We start from the raw sequence: 25,685 nt of genomic DNA, 5'->3' as shown, positions 1-25,685 counted from the left end.
TATGGTTGTTCTTCAGCGTTGGGATAGGATCTCAGATCTTCCACGTTCGCTGAGTCAGGAGTCATCTCTCACTGTCTTAGTCGAACAAATCATCATCATCATCGTCGGCATAGCCTGGCCTTGTCTGATCATATTCATCCTGTCTGTTGGCGTCAATGTGGCCCAGCCCACTGAGGGGAGGGAATCACAGCGCGATGTTGACAGTGTAATTGGACAATACTGTAATGTATAATCTAAAGACATAAATCCCAGTATTGTATCTCTGGCCCCAGAAGTGCAGACCCCCCCTGCTGTCATCACTCTATAATCAGACTCCCGTCACCTCCCGTGATTGACTCTCTCAGATCCACAACGACTCGGTGGGCTATCAGAGAAGACGAGAAGCAGAAAAAAAAGAGAAATAAACTCTTGGGGCTCTGAGGATGTATAATCTCTGCTCAATTGACTCTAAATCTCCCCAGATGCCCCTCTGTCTCTCACAGGGAACTGGCACATCCCACACCAACCCCCTGCATGTGGAATATGTTTCAGTCTGGGCAGGTTGACAATTTGAGCAATAGAACCACCCCAATGATGAAAGCCTCGAAAAAACCCTCCAATTAGTCGAAGGCTTGTTACGAGCAGAGAGATTGTTCACCCAGAAAGTATCATAGCAGAGAGCACTTTATAGCGCGGCAAATAAAGCGTCTCCCCGACCGGCAGCCGGAGCCTAATTGGCTACGGAAAGGTCAGGAGCGAAGTGCGGCGCTGACGGCTGCGGCACATTTCACATGATCTCCCCAGTCGCTCGGGGGGGGGGAACTGTTGGCTATCAGAGCTTGCCGCGGGCTTTGGCACTTTGTCGGGACGCTGTTGCTCATAACTATTGTCTGTCATCAATAAATACAGTTAAAAAATGCACATCCAGACACACACACACACCATCCAGTGCTGCTCTGTCAGGTTTGCCGTTCGGGTCATGGAGGACTGAAGGACAAGGTCCACAGAGCTGCCTTTGGAAAGTCCCATGAGCCTCTGCTTACCTGCTCCGGCTTTAAAACACAGTCTGTGTCACAAAGACAGAGAGATTAATGTGGCGGATGTTGTATCCCTTTTTGTTAGTTAGTTATTTATTGATATGTTTTTTTCAGAACTGCTACTTTCTTTCAGGGGATTTAATTGTTTGTTAAACATTCTATCTCTAATACATATCTCTTATTTTGGAGATTTTGATTCAATTAAACATCAGATTGTCTCTGGAACAGTAAGAGACTTTACACGATAGTATAACATGTATTAAATAACAGCAAGGATCCACTGCAATTAACAGCACTCTACCGGGGTCTTGGCTCATGGTTCGTCAGGGTTTATATGATGATTGCACAGGCAGGTGAAGGAGGGGGAGGTAACAGGCAGGTGGAGAGGAGAAACTACATGCTGATGCAGCTCGGCCAGTGTGCAGGGGAAGGGGTTTGTGGCGTAGCTGGAACAGCAGAGTTGTCTCTGCCGTGAAAGCAGCTAATCTTCAGGGCAGACCCCTCTCTGATCCCCCGGCCTTGTCACTCCGAGCCCTAATGAGCAGCGAAAATCCCTGCGGCCCCGGAGAGTGCCGGTGTCATTACCATTCCTGCATTGTGATGTGCAATCGCGCACCTGCAGTCCTGTGGCGCGGCGTCGCACTGCGCTCTAATCCAGCCTAATAGGATTGGTGAGGTTTCAGACACCTAGCCCTGCCCGGATCTCACACAGACTTCTGGCGAGCGGCGATAAACATGGCTGTCAAACACTGCTATCTTACACGAGGATGGTTTTCTCCCTTTCTGATTTTTCTTCCCTGATTTGCTGCTGTGTGGAATGAAAGAAGAAAGGAAAAGGCAGCGCAGGAATGTGCGGCACCATGCTTACCCCGCTGCTCTCCAGGGGATTGTTAAGTGCATGCTTTAGCACATGTGTGCATGTCGGAAATAGCCACCGAATTTGGCCACAGGCTAATTTCAGTGAAAATGAGGCTTTTCTCCTTGTTTCCTTTGTCGCAGGGAGAGGGATGGCCCCTGCCTTCCCTGCCATCTCGAAATGGCTTCATCATCCATTACCTTAAGCTATGTCGTGTAATTGAATGGCATGACATGACGTACCGCAGAAATGTACAGGATCATGTAAAAGAGTATGCGTGCATGTGTGAGAACCGGCACAGAGGGGCTTCGGCGCATGCAGAGGAACGGGCGCTGTGACCGCGTTACTCCAGCGATTTCACGCCGTCCCACAGAGAGCACGAGGCTGCAACCCCCACGCCTGCCAAGGAAGATGGAGTGTCGAGCGCATGCACAGCGAACTGAGAACCTAAACAGTCCACCTCTCTGTCTGTCTGTCTGTCTATCTGTCCATTCGGTCATCTCGATGAGCCGCAATTAGTCTGTACTGTGGATTCTGGAGTCAGTCAACAATCAACAGGAAATACTCTGTCATCAGGAAACTTATTTGTCTTTCTTGTGGCTTGCAAATAAAGATTATATAAATTATGTACAGTACATAATGGCAGGTCACTTATAGGTGAAGGAAGAAGTTGAACAAGAAAACACAAGAGAGCGATTATTGATAATAATAATAATCATAATAATAATTAGAAGAGTGATACAAGCAATTATTCTCTCAAGATGGTGGTTTTGGTCACTTTGTCCCAAACAGTTGCTTGTTACGAAGGTCTCTGTTCCTCCGCAGCAGTCTTTAAAGTCTTGTTCCCCCTGCCAATCGCCATGTTTGTTTTTCCACTTTTCAATAGTTAATTCCATTTCAGATTTTTCCCGTTGTGTGTAAAGTAACAGTAACCGAACCGAACCAAGTAACTGAAGAGAATAATGATATTTCAGTGGAATTGAACCGAAAAAAAAAATGAGAAAAAAAATATAGAAATAGAAATAGAAACCAGTCAATTCTTTTGAGGGTGGAAACACATAAAGTGCACCTTTAATTAATTCGGATCAAGAGTGATTGTGTCTCACGAGGGACCTGGGCCGGACCTGGGTCAAGTAGAGCCGCATCTCTGGTTGTGAGCCTCCTAATGAGCGCGGGCCTCTGTAAGACGATAGGTCGTCCGTTTGTTGTGAATTTTGTTAATTAGAAAATATCCTGTCAAAATATGCAACCAGCTGTAAACTAAATAAAGAAATATATACTGTCCCGCTGCAGCCTGACTGCCAGTCACGGGCCTGAAGGGATTTCGGGTTCACACGGCTACATGGTCTTCTTTCGCATAATTACTTCACGATCAGAAGACCCAGCTGAAGTCCTGCAGGCATTGAGAGCCGTGTCTGGTCATTAAAACATCTCTGAGGCTCCCAGGACCACGGATGGCAAGAGAGGAGAAAAAAGAAAAGAAGAAGAAGAAGAGAAGTCAGCACGTAAACGCCGCGGTCTCTATATGCAGGCGACCAGCTGGGCATGAAGGAGCGATCACACACTGTCGAGCTCTGCGCTTACTGTCGGTTTTGCGTAAAAGCGTGTGTTTCAGTGTACAGCGGAGGATGAAATTAAACCTGGTTCCCCGGCTGCTTCATGCTTTACAAGAAGAAAAACACGTCTAAGAAAATGTGTCACAGAATCATACCTGGAAGAGTCGGCCGGGCGACTACAGGGGCTGCATTAACATGTAAATTACAGTGTGAGCAGCTTTCTTCCTCGGGGCATATTGGGCATCAGCCAGCAGCGAGACTCTTCCCGTGAGCGGGGAACACGCGGTGGAGACCCCTGGTACCCGGGGGGCAGCGGCAGCCGCACACACAACTTTCTCCACAGGCAGGTTAATAGAAAAGCCAACTGGAGGAGAGCGGTTATCTGTGAGGGGCACTTGATAATATTCAACAGGTAGAAACAGTGTGCGTGAGAAAGCACAGCGCCCCAGGCCTCGGTGGGGGAGGTTAGAGTGCCGTGGCAGCCGTCTGTAGTTCCCCGGCTGTCCTGCGCTCGGCACAAGTCCCTCGTTGTGTTGTGTCTCCACCTCCGTTTTGGTATGGAAAGATCTGAATTTTCCGTACTGTATCTGTGTAGATACAGATCAGGAATCATTTATCCTTTGAAGACGCAGTTCCTCGCAGTGTGGGGAGTGTACGAGCGCATTACACAGCTGGTTGCAAGAATTATGGCTTCACAGTTTAGTTGGTTAATTAAGATAATCAGCTTCATCGGCGTTGGCAGTTTTAACTTTCTGGTACAGTAGGTTCTGTCATTTATCACCGGGGCTGATAGGAGCAAGATTGGCTCGGAGATTGACAGAGGCGCTTCCTGCAGTTTGGCGTCGTAAACATGCCTCCCTCTGTAATAAATTCATCAGCCCATCCGTTGGCACTGGGGGGGGTCATTAGGCTTCGGGATGGTTTTCCACCCTCAGCAGTGAAAGGACTGCAGTGAATGCCACACTTTTAGTTTGTTACAGTCAAATCCATATTCAGTGGCATTTTTGTTGAGTTTTTATCTTGACAGTGAGGACGCAGAATTAAGTCTTGGTGGTTTGAGGAGCCGCCCCAGTTTTGGCCTCTGGTTTGTCCGGCTGTGTTTTGCTCAGAACCTCGGTAGACTTGACTCAATATCGGTTGTGTGATCGAGACTAACGGGGACAGAAACCCAAAGACATGCAGTGTACAGTTAAAACATTCAGTCTTTCAGATGACCTTAGTTCTCAGTACAACTGTAAATGTCAATCAAAGCTCTCCTAGTTCTTGGCAGGTTTATTAATGCTGGTTTAATGCTGGTCCCATGAGAGATCCTTCTCTGCGGTGCAGACACACAAGAAGGAAACAGTCTCAGGGGATAGAAAACTATTTCCCCTGGATTTATTTAATTCATTTTGGCCTCTTTTCAGTGGATGAAAAGGCTCCAACTCGCATAATAATTCCATTAAATGTCTGTATGTGTCTTAATTAAATGCAATCAGTTGATCGTTTATCTGGAACATTTGGATTCAAAGTGTAATGGCCCCGACCATCAGCATCCTCGTAATGAAGGACGAATATCATGGAGAAAGGCCTGCCGGTGGCGTTGAGTGCTTTGGGGACGCGTTGGACGGTAAATCGAAATTTCAGTCACGGCTATAATTAGAGGAATATGTAGGTTCCTTCATATAGCTTCCAGTTAGTCTTCATTTTCCCTCTTTATTTTGCTGTAGACGTTTTGTATCTAATCTCACGAAACCGCAGACCAGCTTTTAATGATCAGCAAAATATAAGTACCACAACCTTTCAACTGGGCCTTCATCTCACCGGCTCTTGGCTGCCAGAGCGTCTCGGCGACCCGTCTGAGAGCGGCGCTGTACTGACGCAGTCTCGGAGCCGGGTTCGCGGGCCAGCTGCCCTCTCACACGGGCCCACAATAAGACTCTGATGGTGTTTGTACACGACCACGGAGATGTAGCAGAGGTACCCCCACTCGTAAACTGGTTTTTAATTGCTGCCTCGAAGGCACGGCTTTAACACTCTAGCAGTTCTGCTGCATCTAAGCTACACTACAGAACTGGTACCTTATTGAGCCACGCCGATGGCCTCGCGAATCTGCTGATTCCTCTCCAAAAATGAGCTTAATTAGCCTCCGTTTAATTCGAAAAGGAAAACAAATTAAGAACAACAGAACAGTGTTTGTGATTGAAAGGAAAGGGTTCAGACTCTGGTTATTGTACAGATATATTGTACAGCCTTTTTCTAACTTGGTCAGAAATATAGGTTTTATATACGATTCACATTAAAATGATAACCAGTTCCTCAGAGTTCAGATTGAGGAAATCAAAGCATAAACATGAAAGGAAATAGAACTTATATTTAATATATATATAATTATAAAGGCTGCCAGCTTGAGGCAGTTGGAAATTAAATTTCATCTTGAGTAAAATCTTGAAAGAAATCTCTAATAATCTCTCTCACACACACACAACTTCAACACTAAAACAGTCACTGACTCCCTACAATTTCTGAAAACTGCAGCACACGTTTCACAGCTCACTGCAGTGACGATCATTGTGGACCAGGCTGGAAATAAAGACCGAAAACAACACGACCATCTCTCCCCATTAAAAGGGGGATGGTGAGATATGGTGGCACTATGGTGCAGGGTTTTGGCACTGCCAGCTGCCTGTTAAAAGCCCCCATGCCCACTCCGTAAACAAACACCGCCGCCCGCGTTCCTCCTGATAGATACACAAATTTCAGCAAAATTTAATTAGATAATTAATTAATCTGCTGTCTGCTGTTTTTGAAGGGATACAGAATGTAATTAAGGTAAACAACTAGGAGAGTAAGGGATTAACTGGCCTCTGTAAATGGAGGAGAAGAGGAATCCTGTTTGTCTGCAGTTATAAACTCTCAACCGTGAAATATTTACTACATAAGAGCAGTTATAGCAGCGAGGAGGATGTGTAGACTAGTTTACATCTACACAATCACAAACACACACACACACACACCATAGCTTTCGAATGTCACCCTGAGACGGAGCCGATTCATTTCATATTTACTTATATATACTGTACTGCTTCATCTTACATTACTGTAGCGTCTGTGGTACAAGCCGCTGTGAAGAGCTGAAACAACATATTGTGGCTTTCATTTGTCACCCGGCGCTTCAATTATTCAGATCTTTCATTACGTATTCACACCTCTAGTGAATCAAAGCCATTAGAGTCTATGGTCCCATTTCCTTTCTCCCAATCACATCCCCGCACCGCGCCACCAGGAGAAGTTGGGTGACAGGATGATGAATCGTCGCCAGGCCGGCGCTCTGATCGTGCGGGAACGGGGTTTGCTGGGAAACAATATTGCGTAATGCAATTCCATGGCTTTACATAGCTGTGAGAACACCATTTGTTTTTATTGTGTGTTTTGTTTTGGTTTTCTTCCAGGGGGCGGGTTATATAAATAAGCACCCTTCTCCCCTCAGCGGTACAAGATTCGGCTCTGCTTGCTCTCAGTGTCAGCAGCACAGAGGTGGCATTGAGCATTCGAGTTGATTTATATTTTTACTTTAAGAATCAGAACTAATGCACGACTTATTAGCAGTGTCTTTCTTCTATTTGTATTCTTTATTTATTAATCAAATCTCCATATTGATTGATCTAAATGAGAGAGAGGGTATTAACATTTATTCAGACTTTCTCAGATAATGTTTAGTAAACAGTGTAATAGAATATCAATGCTATTGGGTAAGTGCATCACATAACTGGGGTTGTGTTTGTTTTTAATACAAAATCAGGGGGTTTCCAGCCTCGGGTTAGTGGGGCTCGGGGGTGAGATGTTTGTGTTGCATCCCACGAGAGAGAGAGAGAGAGAGAGCAGCAGAAACAGTGTTGCAAGACATCCGGTCAAAGAGCGATTGATTTCCCTTGGAGTTTGGAATACATCATTTTTATATCAGTTTGTTTTGCCTCAATTTTAGAAATGATGGACACTGACAGGGACAATCCATTTACAAGGAAGGTGAATTGCATTGTCAGAGGACCTGCTGTGATGCCCGACAAGGAAGAGAAATAAACACAAAGAGCTAGAAATCCCGGTGGCAGGAGATCGTTCACCATATCAAACCGCCGCTGCACTCTGCCGCTGTAGGTCCAACTGGTTTCCGCCCGTATCACCTTCTGTCCGCCGCTGTTGTAACAGTCACCCATAATGCGAGTGGAAATCTACAACGAGCTGCAGACGTTCATTCATTAGGACGATATCCATATCGCCGTTCGGATTTCTAATGCAGTTGCCTTGCAGCCCTCTGGGTGGCTTGGGTTTCAACCCACAGAAAAACTCCCCAAGCGCAGAAGTGCCCGACGCATTCATAATGCATCGCCGTTCAGCAGATATTTCCTCTTTTTCATCCGCCGATACCTGAGCCGGTTTCAGCCGTTGGCACCGTCGCTAGGAACGGGTCTTAACCGTGTGTTGCCCATCAAGCAGATAATCACGCAGCCTCTCCACACCAAACCGTATCAATCCCTCGTTAATGATGGAGAGTATAGTGACACCAAAATGTCCCATCATGGTGTGAAATAACGAGGAATTTAATTGCAGTTTCTGATTCAGTCTGGAGTACTTTCTCTACTGCGTACATTTCTTTCTCATACATAATGGTGCACATTACACACTGTGGAAATCCCCATTGTTGGTAGATGTGTGAAGCTTTTCAGATGGAATTGGGATTACTGTAACAGAGAATTCACGCTGTGTGGAAATGCTTTGCCAGGCGTCTGCCCCTCCCCAGACCAGCCCACCGAGCTGGGGCACAAAGGAGCTGTTTTTAATATGTATGTTTCATATCGGCGCTGGGAGTAAATGCTGGTGTGCAGCAAAATAGGTCTTTCTGATGCATCTGAAAATGACGTGGGGAAGGTAGTGCTGCAGATAAGACTTTGCAAACTGTCTGTCCATCTCCCTCGACCGCCAGTCTGAAGACAAGTGACTTCGCAATGATCTTTGTTCATTCATCTGGAGATAGAAATGGGCATCAGCAGCATCTTGCTAGTTTTATTTTATATCATAGTTGTTTGTTTTGTGTTGCATCCCTCACAAGTGAGGGGAACAAAGAATCGGCTGCGATTCAGGTGGCAACATTATGTTTCTCTTCACTGTAGTTAGTGTGAGAGAACAGAGGAAGAGGAGGGGAAACGAGAGACAGACCCCAGAGATCTCCGCCTCTGCCGTCACGGTGCTGCGTTGAGCTGGTGGGGGGGGCAGGGCCTGGCCAGGAAATTTAGTGCTTACCGGCTAAAACACTGGCTTTCACAGACCTTGGAAACGTATCAGTCACCCGAACGACCGGGCTCCTGACAGTCTGTTATTGAGTTCACTCCGGCGTCTGTAATAAAGCTCTGAGTGGGGAAACGGCCCGTCTGGGTCCACAGGGAGACTGTCCTGTAAGAGCGCAACGCTGGGCTCACAATCCGCAGTGAATATAAATATATATCTGTCTTTGAGGCTACAGCAGTTTCCTTATTAGTTTCGGGCTGATGCAGCGCTCCCCGTTAAAGACGTCTCAGATGGTGGAATAGCCCACGCTGCAGTAAAGGGCCGGGTGTGAAGTCTGTGTCTGCAGGTAGGCGGTTGTGAAGCCGCTGGAGCCGATGTTCGGGTCACTTACTGCAAAATGTCAGCTTCCCCCGAGCCGCCTGGACTCCTAATTGGGAAGAACGGCTCCTCCAAGCCCCTAATTGACAAGCCTACCTGTTCAACCGTCTCCCCGACCGCTGGTAAAATGGCAGGGTAAATGTTATCCTTTGTGCGCAGTCTTCTCACGTCTCGTTCTCGTGTAACAGTAAAGGGTCTTTGTCGAAACCCGGGGAGAGAGAGAGAGGCGTTGTCTCTGAGCTTTAAACGCAGGGCGGATCTGGATAAAAGGTCTAGAAGATTCACTGTCGGTGGGGCCGGCCATAAAGGCTGGTATTGACAGCTCTGTGAACACGTCAATAGCAAGAGACTTATTAGGCAAATAACCACTTCAGAAGGCCGATTTGTGGTACCGGCTCCCCAATTTAACTGGACCCCCAGGTAGGCAGCTTTATAGCAGCCCAACACAGAGAGGAACGCAATATTGAACCATCCCCAGAACTAATAAAACATTGACTTTAACTCAGAGTCGAACGCAAATAAGAGGAGCTGAGACTTTAATATGCTCGCGCCCTGCTCCCCGCCTCTCCGTGGCGTGTATTTCATTTATTAGTCGTTTATGAGAATCCCATCATGACAACGTGTTAGTGTTTAATTGCGACCCTGTGAAATGTCCGTGCGTAGATGTTACCTTTAATGAGGGAAAATAAACGAGCCTCAGCAAAACTCAGTGGGTCTGAATGATCTTGGATCTTACATTATTGTTTCAAGGCTCGTTGTGGGATGGATTTTGTGCAAGAGGCTCACCTGCTGTTATGTTCTCTTGTAGACATTGATCTAAGTGTAGCTTGTGAATTAAAAAAGGCGTGCATTCACTTATTTTGTATTTATTAATTTATATTAATTTCACACGATTTGTGTAAGAAAGGAAGGAGAGGAAAACGAGACAATCCTGAAGGGTTGTGTGTTGAAGGGACGAGCTAACACTCACATTTAATAATATAATCCGTATCCTGTATTTATTCCCTCTCTGTCTCTTTCAGCAAATGATTATTGAGAAGTCAGAATGACCTTTGATTTCTCCCACTGGGCTGCAGCGGGTTTTAAAAACCAAGGCAGGGCTCGGGTGGCCCTGCGGTTTCGGGGGAAAAGGCTGTGTCTAAACGCCCCGGTTGAAATGCAACATCAGAGGGTTTTTCTTTTCTTTCGGAGGTGCCGGTACATAGAGGTTGGGAGTGCTTTGTGGCAGAGATATCCCCTTGCACACTGCGGATTTTAAGGAAGAAAAATGAGAAGGAGAAATGGGTTTAAGTCACAGCTGAGCAGTTTTCCACTCCAGAAACACTGATCGCCAACACACAGACACACCCTACTGGCCCATTGCAATATAGAGGCTGGTGTTCAGAAATGTGTGTAGCTGTTATAAGAATCGTGTTTTCATTCTCCTGCTTTGATTAATAGACAGTTTCTACAGCCCTATTGTTTATAAATTGGAAATATAATCAATTTAACATCTAAATACAGTGCTGTGGGGTAGGGGGACATATTGTCAACCCCTCATTACCTCATATATAGAGATAGTGTTTAATGATTTGGTAAAAAAGTGTTTTTGTATATTCTTCACACAATCCTCAGTTTATGGGTCTGTGAGTCTATTTTTGCAAATGCAAATTTGTCAGGGAGATATGCAAACACGGACCACTCTAGGTGGCTGTTAGGTAATCATTTTAAAATAAATATTGGATAGTAATCTGTGCAACACAAAATAATCATAATTAATTAGCAATTTGCTGTTTTTTCAGGAGCAGCCTCAGCAATAAGATTTAATTTGCATATGGTTAGCATGCACAGTCAGTCACGAGGACAGAGACACGTGACCGCAGCACTTTCTCCAGATCTGATCCTTCAGGCGATGAATTGAAGCTCTTATTGATTACTGATGATCCCCCAGCAGGGGAACTGTTGGGCGGAGTGACATCAAATTGGGTTTCATTGTTTCCTTCAATCCTGGTAATGATTTCCCGAGACAAAGAGATGGTAATTTAATGGTGATTGTTTGGAGTGTTTTAACTGGATTGATCCATCGGGGCGCAGTGTCTTAAGGCGTGTTTCATGTGATCGGTGTTTTAACTGCGGAGTCGTTACTCCCTTTGGTTCCCACTGTGTCGTTACAGAGGCAACAGTGCAAACTCACACAGCTGTCCGGTACTGGGAGGAACAGTTGTTACACAGATTCCTTAAGGCGCGTTGAACAATATCCACGGTTTGAAAACAGGCCTCCATCGCCGCGGAGGCTTCCCAGCTTTGTAATGAAGTGCGTTTGTGGAATAGAGTTGTGTTGTGAGTTCGTCGATTTTGAAAGGTACCGCAAACATCTGGAGCCGATGTTTTCCCCGCCAAAGGTGCAGAGAGCGGACGAGTGGAGAGTCTGTCAACGAGAGCGTGTCCGGAGATCGCTGTCAGTTGCTGCAGCTGCTCTTGCTTCTAATAAGGGCGCCGAAGGGCCGCAGGCCGCGACAAGCTGGCCTCACTGCGCGCAGAGCCGGGGTCTGCGCTCAACTGTCTGCCCGGCACAGAATATACAGATTCACGTGTCTTCAAACTATTAGACCTGTAGGGAAGAATACTAAACAACAGAACAAAAGCAATAGTGGTTAATTAATTTAATATATAAAGCATTGGGCTTGCTGTGGGGCGCTGGGGAGAGTCTCACTTTGTCACTGCGCTGCCAAATGGACAGAATATAAAGTCGCAGTAAATCAGTTCAGGATAGGCAATTCCAGGAGAGACGATGAGCCACACTGACTCATTTGACTGACATGTAGACAGAACAGATCTATGTGAAGGATCCACTCAATCAATCAGATAATTAGTACATCAATAGACAGACACATACATGACTGAATAAATGCAATGGACACTGGACAATGCAATATTTATTGGGCGTTTGTATTTATCGAGTTATTCTCTCAGAAAGTTTGTTTGTTGTTGTTGTTGTTAGTTGATAGTCCACCTCTGTGCCAATTAACTGCTGCCGGCTCCTCCGCTGCTGTGTGGCTCGGCGGCTCTCGGTGTCCGTGTCTCCTGTAAAACTAGGGACTGCATCGATTCGGCTCAAACGAGACGGGGATCGAAGTTTAAAAAACGTCTCTTAAACAAACGCGAATATATCGGACTTGAATTGATTTCTGGGGTTTAATTTCTGACGGTGTCAGGAATAAACGCTCGGATGTGAATAACGGCCGGTGTCGGACAGCGCCCCTGGTGGTCTGAGGGTGTTTGTGCCAATATCCTGGGATCTGCTCAACGTTGCCTGTTCCATTGTGTGTTCGTCCTCACATCGCATTGTTTAGAATGAACAGCTGTTTCATTAAAAATTAAGCATGGGACGAATTACTTACAATGGAGATGGTAAATGTTGCCATTGCCACGTTGGCGCGATCGTTTCTGTAAAATAACGAGCCATTTAATCCGTCCTTCAGCAATCGAGTGAGAGATGTGTCATCCCTGTTCCTAGTAACATCTACTGTACAGATGCTGCTCATACATACACAGGACTGTGAAACAGCTCCCATTTTGAGTTTCCCATACAGTTTCCTAGTCTGATTACTCTGGCTGTACGTTATCTCGCATGTCTGCAACACACACACCGGGAAGGGGGACTCGGCTACAAGGGGGCGTGCTTTTTGATTATTCCCACGGAGGTCTGTGCCCGAGGACATCAATATCGAGCTCCTCGTATCTGTTCCCTCTGAGAAACCGAGCTTTCCGCAGAGACTCGTCAATTCAGGACGAAGTGAGGAAACTAGATCTGGCACAAGCGCACGGCATCCCATATAGGCTAGTTTGTGTCTCTCTTTCATTTCCCCTTTTATTTTTATTTTTTATGGAGGACATTAACAAGCCTAAATGCAATGCAGCAGGGGGTCAGCACACAGAGGTAATTGCTTTATGTGGACTGTGGCGGTTTTATTGAGATCTGTAAAGATTTAATTGGGCGAGGGTTTCGCACCCCCTTCCCACAGTTTTCACCTTGAACTGCGTGTGCCTTTCAGGGGAAATACAACAGCTCATAAATAGAACTCGTTAGAAATTAACAACTTCTGTTCTTTTTTTAAAGACAGGATTGTTACAATACAAATTAAAACCAAGTCTTTATCACAGAAGTATTTTAGACTCATCTTCCCTCACAGCATTGTGCAGTTTTGTGACAAGTCCTCAGTCTTTCAGAGGTTTGGGTAGATAATAAACACAAAACAACACACAATGGCTCCCTGATAGCTCCCTGGTTAGCGGAGAGCTCAAGCTTCGTTTAATGGCATCAGAAAGAGACTTCACCAAAAGATTTAACCCTATTAGACTGTGATTAGCGTTTTAATCATGTTAGGTTACTGGGAGGCACCACTCACTGCATCACGGCTCCCCGTCGGTGCAGAGACAGCGCCGCACTGTTGCCGAGGCATTTGACGTCGTCCGCTGTGCTTCCCAACGACTCGCATTTCAGAAGCGAAATTCAGACACGTAATTGCGTATGCTAATGAGCGCGGGCTAATTCGGTGTAATGCGCCGGCGTTTAACGGCCTGTTCGGGATGAGCAGCCGCGCCCGAGCGATCCTGCCGGCGCCTCCTATAGTGTCCGCGCCAATATCATTGCAGTCATCAAATAAAGAGCTGCCAACAGAGCACTCATATCTCTGGGAGTGTATCGCATGACAGCAACAGATCCATATCTCCGAGCGCACGGCGAGAGCGCGCACAAACAAATACAACACACAGGCGTAATTAGCCCGCGTGACGAGGCCAGTGGGCATGCATTCACGAGCTGCTTGTGATTTGTTTTCCCCTCTGTCTGCACAGCAATGCTGATTTGACTCAACTTTGATTTATACACACACACACACACACACACACACACACTATATATATATATATATTATAATCCTAGATCTGGTTTGATTCACTTAGGTGTGGTGATATTCATGTATGTATCTTATGTTGTGATCCAGTTACACTGAAATTGATTCAAGACTGATTGTCGGCAGCGGTTGATAATCAAAATCTGTGTCAGCAGCCGTGTTTCGCACAAAACGGCGGCTGGATGGTGTTTCTGTGCGTGGACCGCCCAGCTGGAGCTGCGGCCGCTGCCAAGCCTCCGCCGGCACGGCACAGACACTACCGTCGGTATAATTAGTGCATTGTAGCTGATTACGGTTGCTGGCACCAGCGAGGAACACTGGAGTCACAATCGTTTGTGTTACGAGAGGCACATCGATGTTGTCGAGGAGGACGGGGGGGTGACTTCACCTGTGTGTCTATTGTTGCTGCAAAGCTGTTGACACGGGCTGTGAAAGAGTCCACTGCAAATACACAAAAGAGCAGCACAACAAAACACAGCCGACATGCCATCGCGGTGCATTGATCCGTTACTTCCGCCTTTGTGGAACCTTCCGTGCGTCAGAGACCAATTATACATACATGTATACATGATGGGTGTGTGTGTGTGTGTTTGTTACACATTGCCCGTAACTGGGCGCTCGAATTTAAAAATCACATTTTTTTGCACATTGTTTAAGGGAAGTTAATTAAAAATGTGGATTGAGAGTTCCATTCTCCATTTTCCTTGGCCTTCTTCACCCTCCCTCCTTCCCTTTCTTTCTCCTTCTCCTTCACTCTTTTTCTCCCTCCAACTCTTTCTCCCTTCCTCTCTCCCTCTACCTCTCTTCATCCACATCCCTCCCTCCCTCTCTTTCTCCCTCCATCTCTCTTCCCCTTTCTCTCTCCCTCCAATTTCTCCCTCACCCTGTCTCTCATCCTCTCTCTCTCCCCTCCCTCTCTCCCTCTCCCTCTCCCTCGTTCTCTGTCTGTCTTCACATATATATATATATATATATATGTATCAACATACATGTTTAAGATGACAAGATGTGATCATGTCACAGCAGTCTGGGGAAAGTGCTTATAGATCTCTCTGCGCTTACACTGCAGATTAATTATTGTTAATTAAGTGTCTGTTCCCCCTTTTGAATAGAGTGCTAATCTGCATTTCACACTGAATTCTCGTCCGTTTACGTTTCAAACGTCTCCAGAGTCGCGACGCATCCCTGCGGACGCACACTCTACAGCGCAGCCCGTTAAGAGGAGAAGTGAGCAGCACTAATTGGGAGGGATGGGAGGAGTGGCCTGTTTGGGATCGGTGTTCCCTAGATGAAAGAATCGGTTCCTTCCGTCTTTTCGTCTGATCTGCGAGGCAAAACTCTGGTGTTTGATGATATAATGATATAACGGCGAGTATCGGATTCACCACACGTTTGCGCGGTAAAGAGTCGAGGAACTGTTGTCATTTTATCCGCACTGTCGGGGTATTACTCAGCAGTGGGTCCCATTCCTGGTCCTGGGGACCCAGTGTCCTGCTGGTCCTGCTGATCCAGCTGCAACATCAATTAATTAACCAAACCTTAATTGAACTAATAGTTTGCTTTATTTGACTTCTATGTAAATTACTAAATGTCAGAGAATTTGTGTCCCTGATATACTTTTATATTCAACCCAACGTCTCCAATGGTTTAAAATTATGAACAAGCTCTGATTAGGCCAATTAACGGTTCAATTAAGGAATTGAAAGAACAAAACCCAGCAGGACGTCGGGTCCCCGGGACCAGGTTTGAGAACCACTGCCTTAGAGGATAACTGAGTTTGATGATGGATACAAGAACCTCAGCTCTCCGCAAAGATGAACCTCTGAACGTGCCGCCATGTTCCTCCTGTTTGCGTCGCAGTCTTTGGGAAGAACAGAACTGCTCTCCTCCGCCATTATATCCCCCTCTCTCACCCCTAGGACTCTGTTGTTCCCAAAGTCCTTTAGTTGCAACACAGCACAATTGCACCTGCATTAACAGCCCTGTTTCCAGTGGCTGATATATTTCAAAGCATTTTCCTGACTTCCACTATAGCCGGCGAGTGGAGAGTCTCGAGACGCCGAACGAAGTCGGCGTATAAATAAATGAATAGCGCTCATGCTCATAGCGGTATGGATCGTGTTTGTTCCTGGTTATAGATCTGCAGAGCCGGGGCCTCTGGTGGGATGTGTGCTTATCATTCAGCGCTCAATCCTACAGAGCTGCATTGGTGCAAATCTACACCTAGAGAAGAAAGAGGAAATCACAGCAATACATTTGTTGGAATTAAATTAAATAAGAGAAAAACAAAAAACATAAATGGAGAAATCATTGAAAGGGTGATGGCTCTTGAGGGCAAATTCCAAGAGCAGATGTTTTTCGATTTTGTGTGTCAAGAATAAGAAACCAAAGGAAATAATGAAAATCTTGGTGAGGAATAACAACATTTATTACAAGTAGTAGCAGTCCTGCCGGCCGTCCCCTCATGTCCTCACCGCCATGTTGGAGATGTTTCAAACGTCCGGCCGTCCCCTCACATCCTCACCACCATTTTAAAGTCGTTTCCACAGTCTGGCTGTCCCCTCACACCCTCACCACCCTTTTTAAAGATGTCTCCAGCAGCTGTGAAATTGAAGTATCAGAAAGTGGGTGAGAACGATCTGCGTTATTGTTTCTGACGAGCAATAGCAGTGCTGGGGAGGGTATCTAGATGTTCACACATTTACCTAATTGCACAGTTCACTAATAAATGACATTATAAATCATAGTAATCGTTTCCTTGTAAAATCACCTGCCCTGTAAGTACAAAGTCCGTGAGGAGGCTTTCGGTAATCAATTCACATCAATAAGAGCTCAGAGATCCTTCTGAACCCATGAGCTGAGGGGTTTGGTGTTGAAATTACCTTTTTATTATCACCCTATTCCTGTTCATCTCGGGGTGAAATTAGTTTAAATTAGCTGTGTTTGTTGGCTGCTTCTGCTTTATTTCTGTTTGTATTGAAGTGTTTGATGGGAGTCTAAAATGGACCTGTGAATATCTCATAAATTTACACCCTATGATGTGTCAAATGAAAGACTCACGTGGACTAATATACTGTTGGCACTTTTATTTGTATTTATTCCCCCAAAATGACCACCCTCATAGCCTGCCAAATTACTCTCAATGTTAGTTTATGCAAACCCTAATTTGGGGTGGGGGAGTTATAGTGTGATGTCAGTTACCTGACCCCCCGTCACGAGCTGATAATTTATCTGTTGTGATGTGCTGCGGCGTGCAGGACAACCCGACCTGCGTGAGCGTGAGCCATATGTATCCGAGTGCATGTTTTGCAGGCGCTGATATTCGCCACAGGGCAGAAAAGGCAGGAATATTTGTGTATTTCTCTAACAAATTAAATGAAAAATAGGCCTGTCTCCAGTGTCATAAGAATATAAGAGCACAAGAAAGTGTCCAATCGAGAGGAGGCCATTCGCCCCATCGTGCTCGTTTGGTGTCCATTAATAACTAAGTGATCCAAGGATCCTATCCAGTCTGTTTCTGAATGTTCCCAAATTGTCTCTTCAGCCACATCGCTGGGGAGTTTGATCAGATTGTGACGCCTCTCTGTGTGAAGAAGTGTCTCCTGTTTTCTGTCCCCACGTAGTCTCCTCTGTTCCAGGGTGAAAAGGTTCATTCAGAATAAGCCTGTCTTGCTCCCTACCTGCAGTGTCCAGTGTATTAACCCTTCGATGTCTTGTCTTCTGCTCCACAGCGGGAACAACTTACATATTTGGCAAAGGAGGCGGACTGATCATCTACACCTGGCCCCCCAACGACCGGCCCAGCACGCGCGCCGACCGGCTGGCCATAGGATTTAGCACGCACTTGAAAGACGCCGTGTTGGTGCGGGTGGACAGCTCCTCTGGACTGGGAGACTACCTGCAGCTACACATTGTAAGTGCCACCGCGGGTGCCGGGGCGTGGCTTGTGATTCCTCAGTCAATGTCCCTCCCCTGCTGTCTGGTCGCCACCACTGGCTCTTCGCCAGCAGATACACCTGGAAACGTAACCTTCGGTGTCTGACACATAACGCTTTCATTGCGTCCTTTTCTCTTTCACTGAACACGGTGCATAACGGGAGGATGCTCCCAAGCTCCCACGGTTTGAATTGACTCGTTCTGAGGGAGAGACAGACTCACACAGACCTCACACACTCTCACACATGCACACACACGCACCGGCTGTCATTTATTCGATTCGAGCAGCACTGAAGTCTTTTCCTACTAATGTATTATTTATTCTGGAGGAATCATCTGCTTCACACAGATGCTAAATTCCCACAGGACGTTGGGATGCTTTAATAAGGAAGGCTCGTCTACAGGTGTCCGTTTCTTACAGATCCTACCGACCGGCTGTTGTTTCGGGTTCCAGAACCCCCACACATCTCATTCATTTATAATTATATTTATGTATGAAGAACCTTTATTTATGCATGTACGTATTTGTGGATTTATACTTTTTAAAGTTTGAATAATAGTATCTGCATGGCTCCACACGCACAGGACTTTTACCAGACATATGTGCTCCGATATCTCATCGACCGCGTGTCTCAGCTTCTCCTCTCGAGGGTTGGCTGGCCCGGTGAGCCCAGATCATGTTCGGTTGGTACAGTGTTACCTGTCCGGTATTGATCTCGCACACCTCCTCCTCTCCCATGGCGATCACTTCCAGACCACCTCTGTGACCGCAGCGCGCTTCTGTTACCAAGGAGGCGACTCAGAAAGGCATCCGGGCCGGACCGGGATGCAGAAATGACTCAGTCGATGTGCATCTCTATAGGTGCGCGTTTCGGCACCGGCTTCCTCTCTGGTTACCGGCAAATTACTGTTTTGCTGCTATTCATTGTGTATTGAAAGTGTATTGATGATTTCTATCGACCTGGGGGAGAAGCATATGAATTGGGTCTTGTCTGTCAGGGCGAATCGGAAAAGAAAACCTGTTTGAAAGAGCTTCATTTTGGGCCGAACGTCACAGTAGTTCCTGCAGGTTATAGGAGGTGGCTGCTCAGGTTGAAAAGTAGAATAACGTGTGCTGAAACTTGCTGGCGGACAGATGTCTGTTTCCCCATGATTATAGCGCCTTGTTCGAATGTACCCCACACCCTCGGTATGACTGCTTTGGATGCTGGCTCTGTTTCAGTTTCTTCTCCATTGCAAATGAACGTCCTCTCCCGGGATGGTGCTGCTCGCATTGTGAACAAATGGAAACAGAACATCAACGCCACTGTACAGAACTAATCTGGTCCACCTTTCCATAAACAAGTAGATGCTGTATAGCAGGGGGTCAGACTCCAGTCCTGGGGGTCCAAACCAGCTCTTGGCTTCTTAATTTGTCTAAATAAACAGTTAACTGGATAAATGTAACCCTTCTCTCCAGACTCTGGAATGTTCTGTGGGTTCAATGTTTTGGGTAATTGACAAATTGTACAGTATCGGCTATAAAAAATAAAATATGAACGTTTTAGAGAAGCCCACCCGAGTAATGACATTAATTAAATAACTGGGATCTCACAGCAGACACTGTGACCCCCTAGGACTGGACACCCCAGCTTTATAGAGTCTGTGGCTCTTAAAATGTTGTTCTTTCTTATGTTTTTATGTATTTATTTATTTACAAAACCCAGCAAATTGAACCCTTCCCAAAAAGAAATACATAAATAAATAAAGATGAGGCGGCATTAATTAATAACCATCCAGAAGGCTTGTGGTTGAGGTGAAAACACTGTACACAATGGGAGAGCTGCACCAGACGGCACCAGACTGGCCGACTCTGACAGGCTATTAGCGGCGCTGACCGATCAAAGCCAGCGTCAAACACTTAGAACCAGCTCTAAGTGTTTGACCCGGGGAGCTCGAGACACGGACATCGACGCCGTGTTTACGACACGCCGGGCCCCCGAGCCGGGAGAGGAAATAGGTTGACATTTTGCCTGGGCGACCTTTCGCAGAGAGGTAAGGGCGGACGTGAGGCGCTAAACACACTCGGTGACATTATTAAGCATGCAGAGCCGTGGCCCGAGTGAATCACGCTCAGTAGCTTTTATAATCATGATTATGTAGTTTGTTTCCCCAGCCCTTCATGAATACTTTCAAATTTGTGTTTTCCTCGGCGTCAGATCGCTTCATTCCAGCCCTGTCCATCACTGTCTAGTCTAATCTGCAGCATTTACCTCCTGCGAAAAAGTGAAAAAGAATCAGTATGAAACTATTTGGCGTTGATAGCCATGTTGATGAGCAAGAATGTAGCTCTCCGTATAATTCATACGCAGCCCCGGCACTGAGAGGGTTTAATGATCTGCGCTTCAAAGCTGCGCGGGTCTTTCATTGACAGACATGCAGACATAAAAGAAAATCACAGAGAAGTACAATATCCATCTCCCTCCGGAAGCTTGTTAATAATTAACCAGAAGGGTTTCGTTATTTAAATTCGTAATGAAAAACTGCAACGGAAAATCCACCGTGGTTCGCCGTAGTGACCGCTCGGACTTCTGTGCACACACCACTGACATGTTCTGTACACACGGATGACATACTTACATCATGTGTCTCCTAACACAGTAATTAAACACACATTTATATGTAAATGGTTTAATAATATCCATCGCCACGTTGACATATGAACTAAGTTAACTTTATTATAATACATAAGTAGAAAATTATGCACAGCAAGAGATTAGGCATGTAATGAGCCATGTATGAGTGCAGGGTATGTGTGATGTAATAAATTATCATTTAATTTCACTTAATGTGTTTTACAATAGAACCACACTGTACAGCGTTTCAGCACTTCCCCTGAATCGAGTGGATTTCAGTTCAGCTGCAATGGAAACCCTTTACAAACCTTTGTAGCACCTCCTTTATACAAGGGTCTGATTTGACACACGTCTGGTGCAGATCTGACTTTAACTGTGTGTGTGAGTAAGAGAGAGAGAGAGAGTGAGAGTGAGAGTGTCTGTGTGTGTATGAGAGAAAGAAAAAGAGATTTAGTGTGTGTGTGTGCGTGAGAGAGAGATATTCAGGATCCGTTCGAGAGAGAAAACGGTAAACACATAAATAAATAAACTAAATCACCAAAACAACAACAATATCCACCATTTTCTAGTCCCGGCATCATTTCCATTGCCAGCTCAGCTCCTGTGTCACAAGAGAAAGTGAACCCGGCGTTCAATCTCCCGTCACCTGCGGATCGCGGCTCCTGCGATGGCCATAAAGCCAACTGAATTAGAGCGTCTCAACAGAAAACAGTCCCCTCTGTCACGCTGATTTACATTAACACACTTTGAAACACCTAAGTGTTTCTGCGCTTGGAAATTATGCGCAAAGACACCTTAGAGCCACAAATATCTGCATCCTCTTACTTTGAATTCCGTGATTAAAGTAAATTGCCGCCCCATTGAATCGCAGCCTCCTGTCAGATAAACAAGATGGAGCTCCGGCGATGGAGGAGCAGTCTGGGGTGCCCCGTGCTTTATTCACACCCAATATAGCTCCTCTCTTTACATTTGCAGTGTTACTCTCCAGTGTTTTGGCTCGGCTCAGCTGTTGTGTTTGCACCAATGGCTGTCAACAACAACACAACAGTGGCATTTGTGCCTACAAAATGGCAGCCACCGCCAAGGCCAAATGGAAACGGCAGAGCAGGGGGGCGACGGGAGGGGAGGGTCAACTCAGTCGCACAGCTGTCTGCTGTTTAATTTACAGGGGCTCGTGTCGCAGTCTGCGGCGCACTCCGCTCAAGCAGCAATATCTCCGCGCCCGGGGAGGCCGAGCTTGTTTTGTATTGTTGTTGAGTCTCGGCGGAGCGATCCTTGCGAGCATTGTGACTGCTATTTTCCCATCCTCTAATTGCCTGCGTCTCCTGCAAACATCTGATCTGTGCTCTCGCCCGCTAAAATAAGACAGCTCCGCTCTTAATGTATTCCGAGATCCAGGACAGACCTGGGAAATAATGAGGCTGTTGGATGCGCCGCGCGCTGCTGCCGCCGCCGAGCCGATCGCAGGGACTGAAGTAGTGTCTGGATATTGGATGCACCTAATTGCAGATGTATTTTTAATTCGTTTTAAATGTATTTAAGGAGAAAGGGAGAGCAGGGCGGGTTCCTGTGCCGCAGCACTGCCTCTCAGAGGGGTATTTTCAAGCGTCTTTGTGTCCTCGACATGTTGTGCAGATACTGTAGCTGGCGGAATACTCTCGGGCTTTCGTCGCTTCTTCACACGTATGTCACTGGAATCTTAATTTATTTATACACGGAGGAGCCTTTTAAAGCACAGTGAGACTCACCAAATGGGTGTTCACTTCATCTCCCTTCCATATCAATGATGTTGAGGTCAGGTTGTTTTATTTCGGTAATAGTAGTCGTAGAAGTAGTGGAAGTAGTGACTCTACTACTTCTTGTAACTCTTGCCAAAAGCTTCTCTCAGGACCCTCTGATTAATATTCATATTTCTCACAGTACACAGCTGTTTGCTGTTAGACATCGACCCCATCAAAGAGAGAAGCTCATTTCCAAAGTCACCACACACCGTGATGTACATGCGTGTGTGTGTGTGTGTAAGCTCGTCTGTAGTGCTGTCAGCCTTGGTGTAACATTCACAAACAGGGAGATTTACACATATATATACATCCTGTATGCCTATTTCTATCCCCTGCTGGATGAAGGCTCGATCTACAGCATCTCTTTTCCACGTCAAAACTTAATATTTTAATCAGAACTTGGATGATCAAGCTGAAGACTTTTAAGGGAAAGATAAGTTACCATAAATGCGAGCAAAAACTAAAGAGAGAGAATGGAAATCTGTTGATTGCATAAGTGTTCAGAGTCCATAACTCAATATTTGGTGGAAGCACATTGAGTAGATATTTCAGCTGCCAGTCTGTTTGGGTGAGTCTCTGCCAACTCCGCACAGTGGCCTGGTGCCATTTCTGCCCAGTTCCCTTCAACAGATTTGCTCAAGCGCTCTTAAGTTGCTTGGGGGTCACTTAAGGACAGCAGTTTTCAAGTTTCCACTGATTCTCCATAGGATTCAAGTCAGGACTTTGACTGGGGAACTCAAGGACATTCACTCTTATACTGCAGGCGCTCCAGTGCAGCTTTGGCCTTGTGCCCCAGTTTTAACGTCTTCAGGAGACTGAAACAGGTTGTCCTCAAGTGTTTGCCTGTACTTTTCTCCATCTATTGTTCCTTCAATCATAACAAGCTCCCCAGTCCGTGCAGAGGAGAAGCTGCGCACAGCTTGATGATGCACACCAGGCTGGACTGTAGGGATGGTGTTGACTGGGACATGTGCTGTGTTGGGTCCAAAAAGATCCAGTTTCATTTTTGCAGGGTCACTCAGGTGCTTGGAGATGCCTGTTTGTAGTAATGGCTTCCTTCTTGCCACCCTGCCATACAGGCCAGGTTTATGAAGTGTTCTGGATAGTGTTGCCTCATGCACATCTTCTCATATCTCAGCCATTGAACTCTGTCGCTCTTTCAAAGTTGTTGTTGGTCTCACAGTGGTGTCCCTCAGCAGTGTCCTCCTTGCCTGGCTGCTCAGTTGTTTTCTGCTCAGTGTTATTTGTATCCGTCTCCTGACCCATGCTCTTCAATGATCTTGTCCATGACTGGCTTTGAAAGCTCCTTGGTCTTCATGGTTGAGTCATTTGTGAAACTCACTAGCTGACCAAGGAACCTCACAGAGACAGCTGTTTTTACTCTGACCACACCCAAGGGTTTTAATTTCGCATTCGGGATCTATTCCATTCTTTCTTTTCTTAGATATATCACTCTCCCTCTCTGTGAATGGTAAAAAAACATGAAACATAAAAGCAATACACACATCTTGGGGAGGCCTTCCTTCATGCAGCAGTGAATTTATTTGCCTCAGATGGAGATGCTGTGTGTTGTCGTGCAGCAGATTCCCAGCGGAAGCTCCTCACACGTCCCTCCCTTGGCTCCCATCGCAACGGCACCTTCGCGGTGACACGGCACCGAGTGCTCCATGCCATAGGCCAGCCGACGCTCGGGTACTGCGGCGGACCGGCGCTCCCTGGCACGCAATTCCCTGGAAGCTCAGTGCCGGCTGCAAATAAATGTCATGTTCATTTGCTAAGGTATAAGCAAGTACAGAGACTTGAATTCTGCTGGGACACAGGGGCACATGTCTCTCCATCGGCACAGCATGTGGGAATGGAGTATCGGACGCCTTCATTATTATTATTATTATTATTATTATTATTATTATTATTATTCATATTGCCAATGTTATAATTTTGGAAGGCGTAGAAAAAACTCTGCTGTGGACGATGTAACCCTCATGTTAAATGTTGGGCTTTATTTCTTTGTGAATTAAGGTGTTACAGTCTTGTATGTTTTAAGACATGGTCTAGAAATCCACCGATGGAAAAAAAAAATGTATTTGTTCATTCTGGTCAGAACCATCCAGAGATCTTTATTTGAAAGATAATGAAATTCTCCTCAAAACTGTGTGAGATCTTGGAGCTTTAGACAGATATCAAATACAATAAAGTGAAATACATGTATCTGTGAATCGCAATTAATTGCTGCTCAAACTGTAGAAGAGAAATACAGTTTGCATATTGATTACCTGTCGGTGTAATCGCTGAGTTCAGTCTCCTCTCGGTCGGCACCGAGGCAGTGATGCACTTGTCCTTGTTTCTTCACAATAATATCCAAAACTAATAGTTAACCCTGTAGTTTCCCCCCCCGTGGTACCAGACTGTGTTCAGTGTAGGACATTTCATCACATGCTTTACAGTTTCTCTTCACAGCAATGAACAACAGATACAGATCGTTCTTTACCCAAATTACTGCACATCTTGAACTTGTGAAAACATTCAATCTAGCATTCAGTCGTGAAGGATTTGTTTTGTTGCTGCTGTTGTTTTTTTCACCTTAAAGAAGAGAAAAACAAAACAACAATTTAAAGTAATTTAATTTCAGTGGAATTACGTCTCCTGAGCTCCAACCTGTAAGAACAACGTGTTCGGATGAGCAGATTGATGTACGTTGTGTTAGCAGGATGTTAATTCCTGTGTCTGTGCTTTGCAAGTTACTGAACATATGGCAAAAACAAAGCTTCTGCGTTTGTAACGAGCCTGGTAAAGGTCTGTCCAAGATGGGTCCACTGAGCTGTTTCTTCCCAAAGCATCCAGACTCCATCCCAGTGCCACTCTTTTGATTTCTCCCATAACATCTCCACTGCGCAGATTTGTTGTCCCAGGTACATGTAGCTTTTGACTTCGACTATCTGTTGATCTACTTCAATCTTCTCAGATGTAACAAAGCTCTTAAACATGACTTTTGGTCATGACATGGTTTTACTCGGGTTCATTTTAAATCCAGTTTTCTTGCCTCCTTCTGAGAGCTCCTGAATTCGAAGCTGCAGGACTTCAGGTGTTTCTGCAAACAGGAACGATCGCAAGTTGTTCAAATCAGCTTTCACAAAAATACATTTTTATATAAATAAAAGCACTATCAGTAAAGTCTCTGTGAGTTATTGAGTCTGGTATTCCTGCTGAAAGCATTAAACTGATCTCTTTAATGTGGCCGGCTGAAAAATGATACGCTATTTCACCGCCGTACACAGAGTGCGTCTTCAGAGAATATTTGATCTTGTCCGCTGATAAAGAAAACACGCTAATCATGTTATATTAGCGTGTAATGTGAGAGTAACTATATGATATTGTGTCCAGATGGGCTCT

General features: G+C 45.7%; 1 protein-coding gene across 13 annotated transcripts in view; it reads left to right on the top strand.

Annotated features, from left to right (window-relative positions):
* The window catches only part of nrxn1a (neurexin 1a), a 302,723-nt gene that overhangs the window by 178,606 nt on the left and 98,432 nt on the right, over positions 1-25,685 (top strand). For all 13 annotated transcript variants that reach the window (XM_066696630.1, XM_066696622.1, XM_066696619.1 and 10 more), the window contains one exon: positions 17,695-17,876. In XM_066696630.1, the coding sequence (XP_066552727.1) occupies positions 17,695-17,876 (182 nt within the window). The remainder of the gene's footprint in view (positions 1-17,694; positions 17,877-25,685) is intronic.

This window comes from Amia ocellicauda, chromosome 23 (assembly GCF_036373705.1).
Source record: "Amia ocellicauda isolate fAmiCal2 chromosome 23, fAmiCal2.hap1, whole genome shotgun sequence".
NCBI lineage: Eukaryota > Metazoa > Chordata > Actinopteri > Amiiformes > Amiidae > Amia > Amia ocellicauda.
Note: the sequence above shows the minus strand (reverse complement) of the source record. Positions and strands in the feature narration are given on the sequence as shown.